At 35.4% G+C, this 19679-nt stretch overlaps 1 protein-coding gene across 1 annotated transcript; it reads left to right on the top strand.

The window, feature by feature from the left end:
- The first annotated feature begins 2193 nt into the window (after window positions 1-2193).
- LOC131153667 (uncharacterized) lies at window positions 2194-2817 on the top strand. Its single transcript, XM_058106117.1, has 2 exons — window positions 2194-2581; window positions 2681-2817. Exons 1-2 carry the CDS (start codon window positions 2194-2196, stop codon window positions 2815-2817), a joined length of 525 nt encoding a protein of 174 aa, XP_057962100.1.
- Window positions 2818-19679: the final 16862 nt, after the last annotated feature.

The following is a 19679-nucleotide window of genomic DNA, read 5'->3' as shown; positions in this document are numbered from 1 at the left end:
AAGGTGGTATTTTTATAATTTTTGAAAAAAAAAAAATCTGTTCTTGCAATTAAAGAAAAAGGCCCCTGAATTTTTCTAAAAAGGTTGCATTAGTTCAAAATGTATATAACCCAATTTTGGTTTGGTTTGGCATGGAATGAACTTAAAATTATAGAATTGACTCGATATTATGGACTACAAATTCATAACTCTAGCTCATCATTCTAGGAAGAGCAGATTTTTAATTCTTAAGAGTTCAGTTATCCTGCGCCAAGAAATACATCCAAAAAGCTAAAGAAAACATATCTAAGCAAGTGCAATAATTGAGTTCATAATGTAGGAGTTATAAATTTGGATAACCTCCCATGGGGGAGGTGGCTTGAGAAATATTATAAGCATCATGCACCCAATCACATAGACACCATTGTTATCATGGATTTTTTCCTCATGTTGAGTGCCTAGGTGTTATTATTTTCAAATTTTGGGAATTAAGTATGATCCATAACAACATTTTTTCAATACATCTTAGGGGAAAGACAGCAATATATAGAATCACTAAGCATGATAATGGAAGAAATTGGGAAGAATGCATTATGGTTTGATGATCTTGGGAAGAAGAGAATGGAGGGCAAATGAAAATAGAATTACATGTGACTTAGGCTTATCTCATCCATCCGACACATCAATCGCTTTAAATGTCCAACAAGGTAACTTAAATACCCATTATGGTAGCTTTTAACAACCCACTCTTATAAAGAAACTTGTGTTCCCACTATGAAACATGGAAGTTAACCACATTCAAAGGGGGATGGCCCACATGACCAAGATAGAAGCCAAAAGACAAAAGAGGAGGTAAGTTCGAGGAAGGAGATTCACTCTTTCCATTTTCTCATTCTTTCTCTCTTTCACACCTTGATTTGAGAACAATTGACTACCTTATGCATTTGGAGATCCCCTATAGGTCACTATGATCTCTCAAGAGTCCATTCTTGATTTTACCGATCTAAAGAGAGAAGGGCATTTCACTAACTTTTGACCCAATCAATTAAAGCAACGATCTATTTCCAAGCATCAATAGAGTTAATTGTGATCATTTTAAATCTCCTTCTTTTAACACTTTACAAATGAATTATGATGATTAAAAATGTAAAATAATCTAAATTTGACAAACCAATAAAAAGGAACAAAATTGCTCTCACTTTTTTACCCTTTCAAAGCATCCAAAGACATGAACAACACATCTCGTGAAGCTAAGCAATAATTCAATATTAATTACCTTTTTTAAACAATCCAATGGCTAACATCATCATACACATCACCACAAGACAAACAATTCTTGTATTTATATAAATATATAATGTCCACTAGTAGTCCTCTTGTTCCAAGCTTTTGATCTAATGTATAATATACTAAAGGAAATTGAAAGCTAGTGGTGGTAATGTAGAGTGTACACTCAAAAACTCATTATAGGACCCTCTTTCCCTTTATCATATTTTTCATAAAATCCCCTATTAAGGAAATTTACTGAAAATCCTAACAGTTGAAAATTTGCGAATATCCTATTATTTGCAGCGATTTAGGATTCTATCTGTTTGTATATGATAGTCTCAAATCTCCTTAATTTAGTATTTAAATACTATTTGAATTTGTGTTTGAATTTGTAATAAACTATATCTTGTACAAGTATTATATATAGGACATTTCTACATTAATGAAAGTGTCATGCATTTTCAATATTGTATCAGAGCTTTTTCTCTAACAAGATTTTTTTTTTCCTTTTCTTTCCTAATGGTTCTTTCTTCTGAATTCGTTGTTGTCAGCATCCTAGACACTCCCAACAACAACAACTCTTCTCTAATTCCCATCAATGCCGGTTGCCAGCTTCCCTTGAAGCTTACCCCTTCCAACTTCCCTTCTTGGCGCACCCAGTTGATGTCATTGCTCATTAGCTATGACCTTCAATGCTATCTTGATGGTACAACCGTTTGTCCGTCATGAACCATTTCTCCCAGCACCTCCTCTGTCAGATCATCTTCTACAAGTATCTCTAATACGATTTTCTGGTGTTGGCTTCGACAAGATAAGCTGATCGTCCACGCCATCCTTGCATCTGTCTCTGAGTCGGTCATGCCGCTCATTGCTGCTTCCACCACTACTCATGGTGCTTAGTCCAAGTTGCAACGATTGTACGCCAATCATTCACGCACTCGTATTATGCAACTTAAGGAAGAGTTGACTCTCATTCAGCTAGAGTCCCGCTCAATCTCGGAGTATCTCCACGCCATCAAGGTATTAGTTGATGAACTTGCTGTAATTGACTCTCCTATCTCAATGGATGACATTACTTTGTATGCCCTCAACAGTCTTGGCCCTGAGTACTATGAGATTCCAACATTTATTCAGGCACGTGAGACTTCTCTTACGTTTGAGGAGTTTCATGATGTACTGGTTGGCCACGAAAGTTACTTACGACATGTTGATGTGTCCAATGCTCTCCTAGTTGCCATAGCGAACTCCACTCAGCGCCGCACTTTGGCTTCCACTTTCAACTGCAACCAACGTTCCAACCCTGGTTCCTCTGGTCATCGTCGCTCCAACTCTGGTCACAATAATCACAATGAGTAGCCTGGTAAGCCCCATTTTGTTTGTTAGTTGTGTGACAAAGTTGGCCACTCGGCTAAGACTTGTTACTCTGCTTCAGGAGTGAAGTTTGTTAATTGTGCAGCTACAAATGCATCCACCGACAAAAAGTGGCTTGTGGATTCTGCTGCTTCTCACAACATGACCTCCGATCTTGCTAATCTCTCTATTCACTGGGAGTATGATGGCACAAAATGAGGTCATCATTGGCGATTGCTCAGGTTTTTGAGTCACACATGTTGGCTTTATGTTTCTTCCCTTTTCCTTAAAGTCTTTTAAATTGACAAATACTCTTTGTGTTCCTAATATTCACAAAATCCTAATCTCCGTTCATTATTTCACTCGTAGCAATGATGTCTATCTTGAGTTTCACCCATTTTATTTTCTTGTGAAGGATTGGAGCACAAGGGTGACTCTACTTCACGGTAAATGTCAGGATGGTGTCTATTCGATGTTGATGGCATCTTCCGTGAAAGTGTCTTATATTTTAGCTCTTGTTGGTGAACGAACAACAACTGACACCAGACATAGACAAATTGGGCATTTGTCAAATAAAGTAGTTGATTTTGTTATTTGTACCTTTTCTATACCAGTTGTGGTGTCTAGTGTCTCTTCATCTTTTGTTTGTAATGCTTGTCAATGCAATAAAGTCACAAGTTGCCTTTTTCTTCCACTTCTGTTGTTAGCACTAATCTGGTTGAATACATTTATATTGATGTTTGGGGGCCTACAAATTCCACTTCACTTGATGGGTTTCGTTTTTATGTCTTGTTTATTGATTGCTTTACTAAATATTGTTGGTTGTTTCCCACCCAACGAAAAAGTGATGTTTGCAACATTTTTTGTTAATTGAAAGGGTTGGGGCTATTAGGAAAACAATTTGGTTTTCACATCAAACAATTATACTTCGATAATGGAGGTGAATTTTAAGCTCTTCATCATTTTCTCTCCTCTACTTCCATTGGCTGGCTTACCACTGCTCCTCATACACCTGAGCAAAATGGTACAAGTGAACATCAACATCGGCACATTGTCAAAACTGGTCTCACCTTATTGAGTCAAGCGAGTCTCTCTTTTTATTATTGGTCCTACGCATTGCAGGTAGCAGTTTATTTAATAAATCGTATGCCTACTCCTATTTTGAAAAATAAAAGTTCTTTCGAATGTTTGTTTGGTCATTGCCCCAATTACAAAAAGTTTCGTATTTTTGATTGTTAGTGTTACCCATGGCTCAAACCTCATGCCATCGGTAAACTTCAACCAAAATCTACACCTTGTCTCTTTCTTAGTTACTTAAGTTCTCAGAGTGCCTATTGGTGTATGCATGAACCTTGTTACCTCTCGCATTTATGTGTCTAGGCATGTGGTTTTTGATGAATGTGTTCTTCCTTTTTATTCCTCTACCCATGTTTTGTATCTTCTTTGTCAGTTTTAGGTGCTATGACAAAGGACTATGCCATTATAGTAGTGCCTTCCATTGGACGGATACCCTCCTCTCCTACCACCATGACTGACAACGCTCCTGCAACTCCAACTTCATCACTCTCCCCTACACCTTCTCTGCCAGAGGTAATCCCTTTATCCACCATACTTGCATATTTGGCCCAATCCACCCGTACTCATGGTATGACTATCTGGTCTATGAATAATATTCATAGACCCAAACAACTTTACCTTGCCACTCAACACCCTCTTCCTCAACCTGTGGAGGCCACATGTGAGTCTCGGGCCTTGAAAAATCCCAAGTGGCAACATGCTATGTCCGAAGAGTTCACTGTGTTAGTTAAACATGGTGCATGGGAGTTGGTTCCACTATGCTCTAAAATCAAACCCAATAGGTGCAAATGTGTTTTCAGTATCAAATGGATTCCCGATGGTAGTATTTCTTGTTATAAAGCCCGATTAGTGACCAAAGGTTTCCATAAACAGCGTGGCTTTGACTATAATAAGACATTCAGCCCTATTGTGAAGCCGCTAACTATTCGGGCTATCCTTTCCATTGGTGTTTAAAAAAATTAGCCCCTTCACCAGCTGGATGTTAATATTGTGTTTCTCCATGGCCACCTTCGAGAGGATGTATTCATGGTTCAACCTCTGGGTTTTGTTGATCCTAATCTGCCTTCTCATGTTTGCAAGTTAAAATGATCTTTGTTTGTCTTGAAACAAGCACCTCGTGCTTGGTATCAAGAATTGAGTGTTTATTTTCTTCAACTCGGTTTTCAACAGTCTAAATCTGATTCTTCTCTAAATATCTACACAAGTTCTTATGTTACTCTTTAATTTTTGGTATATGTCGATGATCTCTTAATCATTGGGAGTAACTCTACTGCTATTTCTAAGGTTGTTCAACAGATCGGTTATCGATTTTCTATGAAGGATCTTGGTCCCTTACATTAATTTTTTGGTGTTGAGGTAATTTTAGTTCTCCATGGAGTCATGGACTGTTCCTCTCCCAAAAAAAGTATATTCGGGATATCCTTTCTCTCACTAAGATGGATGGTGCTAAGGCAGTGATGACTCCACTTGCCACAAAGGATCTTCTTTAGCTCCATGATGGCTCTTCTCCTGTTGAACTGACTGAATTTCACCAAGTTATAGGAGCTCTTCAATATCTCTCTTTAACTTGACCTGACAATGCCTTCCTAGTCAATAAGATGGTTCAGTTCATGCATAAACTCATGCATAAATTCGTTAACCACTCGGATATCTTCAAGTTTCATATCATCCCGAGGGGTACCCCTGACAACCCTCCAAGAGTAACCTTCTCACTAGTATAGCTGATAGAATATGTGGCGTCGAACGTACACACGATCCCACAAACTCATATTCCTGCTCCCTAGGAGGTCTAAACACTATTAGCTTCCTACAACAATCAATCACCACATAACTAGAGAATAGCCAATCCATCCCCAGTATGACGTCAAATCCACACATGTCATAAACTACTAGATTCCCTAGTAGCAGCCTTCCCCGAATAACCATTGGGCAGTTCCTTAACATTTTACTACATATCGTTACATTCCCAGTCAGTGTAGCCACAGACAACCATTCATCCATCACTTGGGTTTCAACCCCACACAGTTTCACAAAACTTGAGATATAAAAAAATAGGTTGCTTCCGAATCAAATAAAACAACAGCTCTATTCGAAAGCAATAACATAGTACCCATTACCACGTTCCCAGTGTGTTCCGCATCTACTGGAGTAAGGGTGTACACCCTTGCCACAACCGTGTTTGTCTGATAGTTTCCCCGAGGCATCTGATTACTTCTACGGTTCTAGCTCTGTGCAAGCATATCACTCCTCTGTGCCTTTCGGGATATGTGGCCCAGTTAGCCACAGTTGTAGTTGTAAAAATTCCAAAAAGAGATATAAAAGATTAGTGGATTGATTTAAAAAAAAAAATTAATTAATTAATTATTTTTTAATTAATTGATCGAATTTAAAAGAAAACGGAAAAAAATTAATTAAAATTTATTTATTTTTTTATAAAATATATTATTATTAATATTAATTAAATGTATATTTATTATTATCATTATATTATTATTATTATTATTATTATTATTATTATTATTATTATTATTATTATTATATACCTTCCTAAAGGATCTGAATCCTTCAGGAAGGATTGTTTTAAATTGAAAGCCCCCCCCCCCGGCCTTATCTTCTATCTTCTTCTTCTTCTTCTTCTTTACTTTTCTTTATTTGTTGCAACACAGCTTTTCTCCCTCCTCACGTTCTCTCTCCCTCTCTCCTCAATTTCGTGATGGATTTTCATCCGATAGAAAATCCGAAGATACCACTGGACTCCATTCGCCGCTGGCGTCATTTCTACAGGAGCGGATTGGTGGAAGGAGCGGCATAAGCGTATTCCCTGGGGTAAGCTATTTTTCTCTTTTTCTTTAATTTCTTGAAAAATATAAGCTCAATTGACAAATGGACACCACCACGAGAATCTAGAGATGATTCTCTACAAGTCTAGTGGGATGGAATTCTCGTGGGGGTGTCGGACCAAAACTCCAAAGTTGGGGTGCAGGGGTTATTAAGGGGCTTATTTTTAATTAATTAGCATTAATTTAGAAATGCTAAAATATTAAGCATTTGAGACTGAAGTAGGATTTCTGGAATTTAGGGCCCGGGTGAGCGCCACGAGTATAATTTTGGGACCCGCATGCAAAATTTAGAAAATTAAGTGGGAATGTTGAATAATAGTTTAAATATTAATTTGAGGTATATGGAGCCTAGGGAAGGTTAGACGAGTATTATTTTGTAGAAATAGGTTAATTAATCTGAGGAAAATATAAATTGCAGGAGTTAAATTTCGGGCGCCAAGGGCGTGAAATTTTGGGTCCTAACGAATTTCTCAGTAGCCAAGTAAGAGAATAAACTAAAGTAATAATTTTTCATACAAATTATTATTGATTATGAGTAAATTTATTTTCAGAAAAGCATATGTTATATTGTGTATACGAATGAAATGTACGATTGGGAAAATACTGCTATGATGATTAAAATGTATATGTATGTATGAGATGTAAAGAATTCACGATTTTTAAAATATGAAGTATGGTTTTTTTTTTTTTTTTTATAGCACATGTGTGGCATGAATATTGTTTTACGTGGAATGTATTATGATTTGAAAAATTTTACGAACGAAACATGTTTTCAGGTATTATGAAAAGATGAATTATGTTGTGATGGTTTTAACGATTATATAATAAATGATGTATTTTCAGAATATATATACCTGAAACAATTTTGGCGCGAGGCCATATATTTATGTTATTGGCACGAGACCGTATTTATGTTATTGGCGCAAGGTCTTATATTTATGTTATCGACACAAGGCCATATTTATGTTATTGGCGCAAGGAAATGTATTTATGTTATCGGTACGAGGCCGTATTTATGTTATTGGCGCAAGGCCATGTATTTATGTTTTCAGCAGGAGGCCGTAATTACTATATTTTCGACGCGAGGCCGTAATGACATTATATATATGATCATGTATTATATATTATCACCACCAGGATGTTAGTTTAGTTCAGTTCAGGGGCTCAGTACCGTAGCTATATTGTAGATCAGATATCTACGTCAGATTAGTGCTAACCATCCCACGAGGGGATGGGATATGGATAGTCGATGTGGCTTTCAGTAGAGTGTGGACGTCCACCTGGCAGTCTAAACCAGGGTGTGGCGAGGTCATCGTATTTACAGACATATTTGACTTGGCAGTGGTCGGCCAACCATTGTCGGGTCCCGCCTTCGGGCTGCACAACCCATTATGAGGGGTAATACATGACACCAGCTAGCTATTCATCCTGGGTATATGTTTTCAGTAGTACCGATATAACATATGTTTTATGTATGATATGACTTATTAGAAAATATGAAAGCATGTGATTATTCAGTATGATATGATGAACTTTTATGAAATATGAAATGTACTGTATATGTATTATTGCATTAAATATTCATGTTGCCACACAGCCATATTTAGTTTATTTTCCCTTACTGAGAAGTGTCTCACCCCCAAACTTAATTAATTTTTCAGGAGCCCCTGAGAGATCGGCGGGTCAAGGCTACCGTTGAGCTAGTAAGATTACCCTGTGAGAAGGGTAAGATTTTGTAATAGGGTCAGAGTTATTTTGTGTTCGACCCTAGAGATATTTTGATGTATATGAGGGTGTATAGAAGTACAGTATATTGATGTATAGAATGCTCTGGTATTATGTTTTATGATTTGATGTTTGAGATTTTATGTTTATTAGTTGCTAGGTTTTCCGCTGTGTTTGACAGGTGTCCCCGCTACCCACGGGTTCGGTTGACCATTTTATTTATTATGTGATATTTTGTGTCAAGAAATTGAGGGACGTTACATTTGGTATCAGAGCCTAGGATACTAGGTTTTGTAGACTCTAGAGTGCAGCAGTAATAATACCAGAGTATAGGATAAGGGGATTTGAGGTCTAGTTTTGTAGTCTAGATGCAGGATTTCCGTGGTGGTTTGTGTGATTTTCCTGAGGTGACAACTTTAGGAAATTCATTGTAAACTATCGTCGGGTTGGGTATCTAGGTTGTAGGATTGAACCTTGAATTAAGATCAAGAGTGACGAGTTAATTAGGGAGGTTTCCTGGATCTAAGCAAAATCAAGAATATAAGAATATTTTACTAGGTTGGTAATCTTGGAAGAAGTGGTTCTTTTTATGGAGGGAGGAAGAGAGATGGAATAAGAAAGACGATTGTCAGTAGAGGGTGTATCCATGGTTTGCAAGTTTCCCCTTAAACTATTTGTACCTCGTCTTCTAAAAATCACTTCTATAATCTTAACTCTCCCGGTCTCCAGGAAAGAACATGGCTCTGATACCACACGAGATATTAGAATTCTCTTTTGCACTGTAATATATATTCTCTGTCCCAGGAAAGAACATGGCTCTGATACCACATGAGATATATATATATAATATACATTAGATATATATATGTATATATATCAGGAAAGAACACGGCTCTAATATATATCCAAGAAAGAACATGGCTCTAATATATATATATATATATATATATATATATATATATATAAAAGAAAAAAATAAAAAAAAAATGAAGCTTCGTGAAGCTTTTAAGCTTTAGGAAGCATTCAGAGAGACCTAGAGAAGGTTGAAGCCACGCAGGAGGCCCCCCCCCCCCACTGTACTCTCTCTCTCCCCTCTCATTCTCTCTCCCTCTCTCCTCAGTTCCATGACGGATACTCGTCCAATCAGAAATCAGGGAGCACCGTTGGACTCTATTCTTCACTGCCATCATTTCTACCGGAGTGGATCGGTGGTAGGAACGGCGTAGACATATCTCCTGAGGTAAGCCAAGTCTCCCTTTTTACCTCATTTCTTGCAAATTATAAGCCCGATTGACGAACGGACACCACCACAAGAATCTAGGAATGATTCTCTACAAGTCTAGGGGGACGAAATTCTCATGGGTCGTCGTGGGCAAAACCCCAAATTTGGGGTACTGGGGTTATTAAGGGACTTATTTTTAATTAATTAGGATTAATTTGGAAATGCTAAAATGTTGAGCATCTGGAGTTGAAGTAGAATTTTTGGAATTTAGGGCTCGGTTGAGCGTCGCGGGTGTAATTCTGGGAGCCGCCAGCAAAATTCATAAAATTAAGTGGGGGTGTCAAATATTGGTTTAAATGTTAATTTAGAGTACATGGGGCCTAGGGAAGGCTAGATGGGTAGCATTTTGGGGAAATGAATTAATTAATCTAGGGAAAATACAAATTACAGGATTTGAATTTCGGGTGCCAAGGGCATAAGATTTGGGTTCTAACGAGACTCTCAGTAAGTCAAGTAAGGGGAATAAATTATAGCAGTATTTTTAGAATTACCGTTTGAATTAATATATGAAAATGAGCATATTGTATTTTACCTGAAAATTATTATGATATAAATATCAGATAAATTGTGTGGCATTTGAGTAATATTAATTTGTGATGCTTTGGAGTCTGAAATTAATATATTATGAATATTAGATGAAAATTGTGTGGCACATGACATGTGTTGAAAAATGTGAAATATAACAATGGGTATTTTCTGAGAATATATTGAAATAAGAATGATTGATGTGATTAGTGGAAAATAATGAAATGTGGTATTTATATATGAGTGAAAATTACTTGCATGAGAAATGAGTTTGTACAAATTATTGATATAAGTATTTTGAGAAAATGTGAAAATACATGAAATATGATATATATTATTACAAGATGATGAAATGTGCACAGAAAATGATGAGAATATTTATGTTGAACTGAATTGTGATATACTGAAATATGATTGATGAAATGTCAATACCGCATAATGATTGCAGGTATGTGGTAGTGAACTCTAATGGATGGTTATGATATTGAGCACGGTACCATTGCTAATAGTGTTAGTGCAACCACACGGACTCTTGGAGCGTATGACGTGATAGTCGAATGAGCCATTTTGTAGGGTTGTTGGGCCCTCTGAGTCCGGATTAGGGCTATAGGCTGGCCAATCGTACTACAGATGCAATATGATATTTTGATCTAACTGGGTCGGCCAACCGCGGTTAGATCCAACTTTCAGGCCGCACAACCTTGACCATGGGGGGAAGCATGGCGTGGAAAGAAAGATGCTCCGGGTGGCCATGAGTTGTAGACGCGATGTTGGTATTTGATACCAAGGATACTCATGAGCCGGAAAGTAAAAATGGAAACAGAAAGTGAAAGAATGATAAAATTGGCTAAAATGAAAAATGAAAGAAAGAATGGAAATTGAGAAATAAATAATGTTAAATATGAGAAATGAATCGTGTGAGTTAATGACATAAATAATTGAGGCAAAGTGAAACTCTCCGCCTGAGGGCTTACCAAGTAAGGTGAGTGCGCTGATAGGTATTAGATGTGACCATACCCGACTGCATAACGTGTTAGGGTAGAGGGAAGCTACTTGTATGGGCGGGTAATCTTCCCTAATCTCAGGAACTTCGAAGGTAAAAATGTGTTGGAATGATTGATTTTGAGAAATGATTTTAAAGCTTGTAAAAGCTTGTGTTGTATATCTATATGACTATGAGAATATATTTGCCAGTATATTTTCTCCAATGAAATGTTATTTTGAAAAGTAAAGCATGTTATAACTGAACTCATATGACCACACACTGTGAATAATTTATTCCTTCTTACTGAGATGTGTCTCACCCAAATTATCTAAATTTTTCAAGGAACAAGGATAAATCGGGTGATAGAGCTCCGTGATCATAAGGAGCTGGGACCCTGACACACACAGGGTGAGTGTTTGGTGGACTAGGGAGGTGTGATTCCCTAGGGTTGTATTGTTTTTGGGTATGAGATAGTATTGTGTATATGTATATGTTGATACTCTGAGTATTATATTTTGGATGATATAAATATATTATCTTCCGCTGTTAGGTTGTATAAATGAAATAACTTTGTACCCGGTACCCAATGCGGGTCGGGTCATATGACCGATAATAGGGTTGTTGACATGGCCGATTTATGGATGTTTTCGATGACGTGTAAATTATTTATTATTATTTATAAAAAAAATCATACGAAAATCAGGGCATCATAATAAAACTTGGACCCTACTCCAAGTAAACTTGGGGAACAAGTTAGATAACTTTCTACATCTATAAATACCCTCAAGTTACATTGATTTCAATACACCAATACCAAAAGACATCAAGAGAAATCAATTCAGCAATCATACTCTCTCTCAAGCATTCTGAAATTCTGAAAGTTCTTTATTGCTCACAACATTCACGAAGTTACTGAAGTCTTGCTGATCTTCTCACTGAGATTGTGCTTCAATTGCTAATTCTTTCATCTATTGAAAGAATCATACAATGAAAAATTTCTAGAGCCTCAATCTAAATTTCATATTCTGAATTTTATTGAAGTATATTATTATGATGTAACTGTTGTACTAATAAGCTCTTTGTGTGAGCAAATTCTTGTACACATCTTTTGATTGTATTTCTTGTAGATTGACGATTTCAAGGATTGTTTGGATCATTGGATAAGCAAGGGAATATTGCTTAGAGAGGCGGGTTCTAGCCTAATTAAGGAGTGACCGAACGAGGGTACATCGTTTGGAGAAGGCAGGCTCTAGCCTTAACCAAGGAGTGTTGTAATCGGTATTGTTCCACCCGAAAAAAGGAACATGTTTATTGAATCCTTTGGTGGTTTGCCAAAGGCAAGGACGTAGGTTGGGTATAAGCAGAACCTCATAAAAATCCCGGTCTCACTCTCTCTTCCCTTACTCTTTATTTTTAGCATATTTAAATTGCGTGGATGGTTTAATTGGTAATCATACAAACTATGTAATTTGGAAGTTAAATAAACTTAAGGTTCAATTTTGATTTGGGATTACAAAAACCGAAAGGGAGTACATTGGTTGATCAAACTTTTGTGGAAACCTCAAAAGGAAGTACGTTGGTTGGTTAACACCCAAAGAAAAATTAACTAAGAGGTTATTTAAATTCTAAGTTGTTGGGATTTGAGTTGTGGATTGCATTGAAGAAACCATTTCATATATACAGGGCTTGATTCAAATTTATATACTTAGGGCTGACAACAAAAGCTAAAAGTTAAATCTAATATATTGTGGTTGAATGGTTTAAATTTCGATGAAATACCATTCTTGCCTAGCAAAAAATAATAATAATAGAATTGAATACCATTCTCAAGAAGGTAGATTCTTGCTCTTTCCAAGATTTTGCAAATAGAGCACGTAGATCAGAAGACCGTCCAAGAAAGCCCCTCCATTCATTGTATATACACTGCAAATGATATGCCCACTATCAAAATTAGAAGTTATCAAATGTAGACCTAAAATTATATAACAAACCCTTCTCGATGATGGAAAATCTAAGCTGAGGATAGCTAAATTATGTCTCCTTGACGCTTTTTACACTTTTAGGAAACAATTGATAATGTTGTTTGGTCCAAAAGTATTGTGTACTATCAAACAAGGCAATTGCCTGAGGATGAAATGATGTAAACAAAAACTAAAATTTCATGAGCTAAGCCATAAAGTTAGCTACTAACGAAAACATTAATGATCCTTAAAAGAATAGAGCTTGAAAAAACAATGGTCCTGCATACAAAATAAAGTAGAATTGACAGAAAAAAATATATTACCAATGCAATTTCCTTGATTTATTTATTTCATTTTCCTTTCCTTCATCTAGTTCATCTTCTAATTCACAAAACCACACTACTAAGAAAAAACATGTAGCACAGAGAGAGTAATTTTGTTATGCCTCTAGATGGGCTCAACCCAAGCACAAATCGATTTATTATATTTTCCCCTAAGTTAGCTGAGCAAACAACAAAACGCTCAAACAGATAATACACCAATCAAAGAATCTGAAATCTAGTTTAATATATGGGGAAAAAAGACCTTGAAATTGCATTGTTATTTCTTTAGTCCTTAGAAAAACCTTTTATTAGAAACAGTACAGCTTAGAGATGCTACAACTCTAACTCAAGTGAATAGTAGGCAAAGAAACAATTGAATAGCATACTTCAAAGACAAATGACAACACAGTTTAGAAACAGCTTCAATTGCTCATAAATTCAACCAATAAATATCTTAAGACAATAAAAAACCCTAACGTACCATCTAAGTTGTCTGCAAAATGACACCTTTCTCACCAGACTCATGAAAGACCAGAACGTTAGGCCGGAAGCCCTTCCAATTCCCATCGACTGCCGATTTTGCCTCGACGACGTCGTGAACAACCACGAGTTTTCCATCGGAAGGCTGGGACTGATTAGAGGAATCATGAGGCTTGGAGCAATCGAGCATTGTCAAAGATCGGCGACGCGAAGGGAGGGGGCTTTGCTGATTTGACGAAGATCATAGGAAGTGTAGGTGAACTTGAGGATACTTCGGACGGCAACGTAAACGAGTATCCTTCCCTTGCTCTCCCAATCTCTACCACAAAACATCACAAAGCCGACAATCATAGCCACTGAGGTCGTCATGATCAACACCACCCAGTCGAACTCTATCGACACCCACAGCGCCGCCTAGATCGACCTCACCAACTCCGAGCTCGAACTCTTCCTCATCCTAATCTTCAACCCCTCTCTTACTCCCTCTATACGATGATCAGCCATCTCTCTATCTAACTCTAGAAAACAGAGGAATCACCTTTTTTATGCATTAAAAATAAATAAAAAAGGGAAGGATGGAGAGAACGCGTAGTCGAAAGAAGAAATGAGGGAAGAGGAAAGGAGGGAGGAGGGAAAGGAAGATGGGGAAAGGAGGGAGAGGTAAACGTACGCGCGGAAACGAATTTAGCTTAGGTTAAAGTATTAGTGACAATTTCAAAACCATCATTAATACCCTATTAGTAGTGATGAATCTCCCAATTCGTCACTAATACTCTAAATTAAAATTATTTTTTTTTTTTCAAATAGAAACACTATTAGTCAGGGTTTTTTTTTTTTTTTTTTTAAAATAAAAACACTATTAGTCATGGTTTTCAAAACTGTCGCTAATACCCTATTAGTAGTGACAAATCTCCCAATTCATCACTAATACCATTAAATAATTTTTTTATATTTTTTAAATAAAAACGCTATTAGTGACGGTTTCAAAACTGTTACTAATACCCTATTAGTAGTGACGAATCTCCCAATCCGTCACTAATACCCTTAACTAATTATTTTTTTATATTTTTTAAATAAAAACACTATTAGTGACAATTTCAAAACTGTTACTAATACCCTTAACTAATTTTTTTTATTTTATATTTTTTAAATAAAAATACTATTAGTGACGGTTTCAAAACCGTCACTAAATACCCTATTAGTTGTGACGAATCTCCCAATCCGTCACTAATACCCTTAACTAAATTTTTTTTATTTATTCATAAATATTAGTAGTGACGGTTAGCTAATCGTCACAAATAAGTGACTTTTAGTGTCAAATTTAATCCGTCACTAATACCCTAGAATCATCGCTAATATTTTCTCGGAAAAATTTTCGGACGAAAATTGTTTACCGCGCAGTTTTTAGTGACGAAAGTATTAGTGACGGTTTTAAAACTGTTATTAATAGTGTTGTATTAGTGACAGTTGCTAAAACCGTCACTAATGCTTACACTATTAGTGACGATTCTTAAAAACTATCACTAATACCAACTTTTAGTGACGAAATTGAATTCGTCACTAATACTTTTGTCACTAAAAACCAGTTTTTTTGTAGTGAAAGTTGATTGGAATATATTTATGTTTCAAAGAAGTGCTGAATCTTGAAAACCTTCATCAATCTAATAGTATTGTAATTAACTTATACTTGACAAATCAATTGATTGTTTGGTTTGGATATTGTGCTTGATTGGTTGGTATAATTGATTAGTTGAATACTTGTTTGATTAAGCAATAGTGTTTTGGATTAAAAGAACTAAGTTCTTGTGTGATTGAGAAATCAAACAAACAAGTCAAGAATTGGTTAGAAGAAATAAAAATAAGTTTTCAAAGGAATTAAAAGAAAATTTTAAAATCCAATTCACCCCCCCCCCCTTTTCTTGGGACTACACCTTGCTTTTCAAAGGCCTTTGTTAGTTTAACACATAATCAAGATTTTGAATATCCTCAAAGTCTGGTGGTTGTGCTACATATACTTTTTCATTTATAAAACCATTTAGGAATGCACTCTTCACATCCATTTGATAATGTTTAAATTTTTGTGAGATGCATATGCTAATAGCATTCTTATGGCTTCCATTCTAACTATGGGAGCAAAAGTCTCATCATAGCCTAACCCTTCTTCTTGGTTATATCCTTGAGCCACAATTCTAGTTTTATTCCATTTTCATCCTTTTTATTTCTAAATACCCACTTTGTTCCAATAATTGAATGATCATCCGGTTTATGAACTAATTTTCATACTTTATTTCTTTCAAACTAATTTAATTCTTCTTGCATAGCCACTATCCATGAATCATCACTTAGAGCTTCTTCAACGTTCTAAGGTTCATCTTGAGATAAGAATGCATAATGATTACATAAATTTTTCAATGAAGATCTAGTAGATACACCTCGTGATGGTTCTCCTATGATTTGATTTCTAGGATGATTTCTTACAAATTTCCATTCTTTGGGTAACTCAAAATTTTCTGTAACATCATCATTTGAAGTTAATTCATTTTTCTTTTCTTTCACTTCTTAATTTCTAAGTCTTCTAGTTTTTGAGTGGTTTGAACTTCTTCAACATTTAAGGTTTTATTAAATGAATTTTCCTCATCAAATGTTGCATGAATTGATTCCACGATTGTAAGAATTCTTTTATTACAAATTCTAAAGGTTTTACTCTTTAATGCATATCCAAGAATATTCCTTCATCAGCTTTTGCATCAAATTTACCTAAATTATTTATCATTTAATACAAAACATTTGCATCCAAAAACATGAAAGTAAGATATGTTAAGTCTTCTACCTTTCCATAGTTCATAGAGAGTTTTATTTAAATTTGATCTTATTGATTCTCTATTTATCACATAGCATGCGGTATTTACCGGCTCATCCCAAAAATACTTTGGTAGTTTATGTTCATTGAGCATTGTTCTTGCCATTTCTTGAAGAATTTTATTCTTTCTTTCAACAACTCCATTTTGTTATGGAGTTCTAAGTGCTGAAAAATTATGACTTATTCCATGTTCATTACAAATTTTTTAAACTTCTTTGTTGTTGAATTCTCTTCCTTGATCACTCCTAATATTTGAGATATCGTATCCTTTTTCATTTGGATTCTCTTACACAAACTTATTAACATGTTACAAGCTTCATCCTTGGAGGCTAAAAAGAGTCCCTAGGTAAACCTAGAGTAGTCATCAACTATGACAAAAGCATATTGCTTTCCTCTTATGTTGTATGTTCTAGTAGGACCAAACAGGTCTAATTGATTAAGTTCTAGGGGTCTACTAGTATAAATATGTTTCTTCTTTTTAAAACTTGTTTTAATTTTCTTCCCAAGTTGGCAAGCATCACAAATTTTATCTTTTATGAATTTTGTGTTAGGTAAACCTTTGACTAACTTCTTTCTAGATAAGTTTGATAATAAATCTATGCTTGCATGTCCTAGTCTTCTATGTCAAAACCAACTGGCTTCATTCATGGTAGCCAAGCATGTTACTTCTTGAGAGATTAGGTTTTCAAGGTTTATACAATATACGTTATTGACTTTATAAGCTGTAAATAGAACTTCATGTTTTTTTGGATTGAACTATGCACTTATCTTGCTTAAAGACTATGCCAAATACCTTATCACTAAGTTGACTTATGCTTAAAAGATTATGTTTTAACTCATCCACCAGTAAAACATCATCTATTGTTAATGAGGATTCATTACCTTTTTTTTTTATTCTGCTGATTTTACTTTTAGCATTGTCACCAAATGTGACATACCCTTCATCTTTTTGAACTATTGTGGTAAACTTCGTTTTATCTCCGGTCATGTGTATTGAACACCCGTTGCCCAAGTACCATTTTTATTTTAATGGAGTGGTCCTAAAGTATAACTACAAGGAAGGATTCAAGGTGTTACTTTTAGAACCCAAACTTTCTTAATTCTTTTTAAGTCATATCTATTTTTAGTTTTTACTTTCCACTCATTTTTTATTTTGACATACTTCATTTTAAGTGGACAATTAAACTTTATGTGTCCCTTATTCCTTCACAAGAAGCAAGTAGTGTGCTCATGAATATTTGTAGAAGATGTACTAGCATAGTATTTTGCTTCTTTTACAAAATATCCCATGAATAGGTCCTTCTTCCTTTTGTTTTCAATTCTATGTATCCAACTCCTTCATTATCACTAATCATCCTTTGTTGTCCAACCATCTTTTCAAAATTCTCTTTTCCTCTAGTAAAATTGTAAATGATCTTGTCTTTATCTTCAACTTTACTTTTAAGGTTACTTATTTCTAAGTCTTTCTTGCTTTCACCATTTACTTGTAGCTTTACCAAATCTTGAGACATGTTATTTATTTTCTTCATGAGATTATCAATATGAGAGTCTTTTTCTTTTTCAGCTAATTTAGAAGATTCTAGCTGATTTTTCATATTTTCATTTTGTTCTTTTAAAGCTATATTTCTTTTAGATATTTTAATGAACCTATTATGTAAGACAAATAATTCAGCCTGAATTTCTTTTTATGAAGGCATACTATCACATGAATCATTATATGACTATTCACTAGACTCTTTCGATGAACTATAGTAAGAGTTTACCTCATCATTATGAGCTATGAAGCATATGTTGGTAACTTCTTGTTCACTTGATTAGTTCTCTGATTCGCTTGAGCTTGTATCATTCCATGTAGCCTTCATTGCCTTCTTTTTCTTTTTCTTATCTTTCTTCAGCTATGCACAATCAGGTTTAATATGTCCAACCTTTTTGCAGTTATAACACGTAGGAGGTTCATTCTTAGTTTCCTTTTTGTTTGTTTCTCCTTCGTAAAAGTTTAATCCTTTAAACTTCCAAGGGAACTTCCTATTCTTTTTGAAAAACTTTCCAAGTTTTTTAGTAATGAAGGCTAGTTTTTCATCATCTAATTCATTATCTTCATCTTCATCATTGAAGCTTTCTTTGGCAGCCTTAAAGGCTATTGATTTCTCATTTTTACTATTATTCTTCGAATTTCTTTCGTTTATTGTCATTTCATATGTGAAAAGGGATCCATTTAACTCATCGAGAGAAGTATTTTTTAGGTTTCTTCCTTCCGTGATCGCTGTGGCCTTAGGTTCCCATATCGAAGGAAGTCCCCCAAGGATTTTTCGAATCATTTCATATGTTAAGTAACTTTTACCTAAAGCATTTAAGGAGTTTATTATGTAAGTAAACCTAGTATATATGCTGGTGATAGTTTCATTCGGGTTCATGCTAAAGGCCTCATTCTCGCTTGTGAGCATGTCGATTCTACTATCTCTAACATTTACCATTCCTTCATAGGTTACCTCTAACTTCTCCCAAATTTCTTTGGTTGACTTACATCTATTAAACTCATTTACATCTATAGCACAATATAATGCATTCATGACACTTGAATAAACTTGCAATATCTTAAAATCATTATCGATCATGTCTTTTTCCTCTTTGGGTACTTCTTTACCATCAACTAATTTTGTGGGAATGTGGTCACCATGTGTGACAACTTTCCATATAGAGACTTGGAAAAATTTACTCATGGATAATGATAATAATAAAGGATAGAGTAAGGGGAAGGAAATTTTAAAGGGAGAAAACAGGGCTTCATCGAAGAACCCAAGGTCTTCGTCGACGAATGCCCCATAGATTTCGGTGACAAGGTGAACGTGTCTCGTCGATGAGAGATTGATGAGAGTTTGGGAAATTTCAGGGAATTTCAGGTTGTCGAAAAAATAGTCTCCTCGTAGGCAAAGTTCCTTCATGGGTTCATCGACGAACCACTTGAATTCGTCAATGAATGTCGAGTTATAAATATGGAAAACCCTCATTTCAGCATGCATTCT

The sequence above is a fragment of the Malania oleifera genome, chromosome 4 (genome assembly GCF_029873635.1).
Source record: "Malania oleifera isolate guangnan ecotype guangnan chromosome 4, ASM2987363v1, whole genome shotgun sequence".
In the NCBI taxonomy this organism is placed as follows: Eukaryota; Viridiplantae; Streptophyta; class Magnoliopsida; order Santalales; family Ximeniaceae; genus Malania; species Malania oleifera.
Note: the sequence above shows the minus strand (reverse complement) of the source record. Positions and strands in the feature narration are given on the sequence as shown.

What these genes read in the sequence shown, in the direction of transcription:
- LOC131153667 (XM_058106117.1), top strand. Translation starts at nt 2,194, where the DNA reads ATGCAACTTAAGGAAGAGTTGACTCTCATTCAGCTAGAGTCCCGCTCA. An exon ending in TCATCGTCGCTCCAACTCTG is followed by an intron (nt 2,582 to 2,680) that starts GTCACAATAATC and finishes ACTCTGCTTCAG; the next exon opens with GAGTGAAGTTTGTTAATTGT.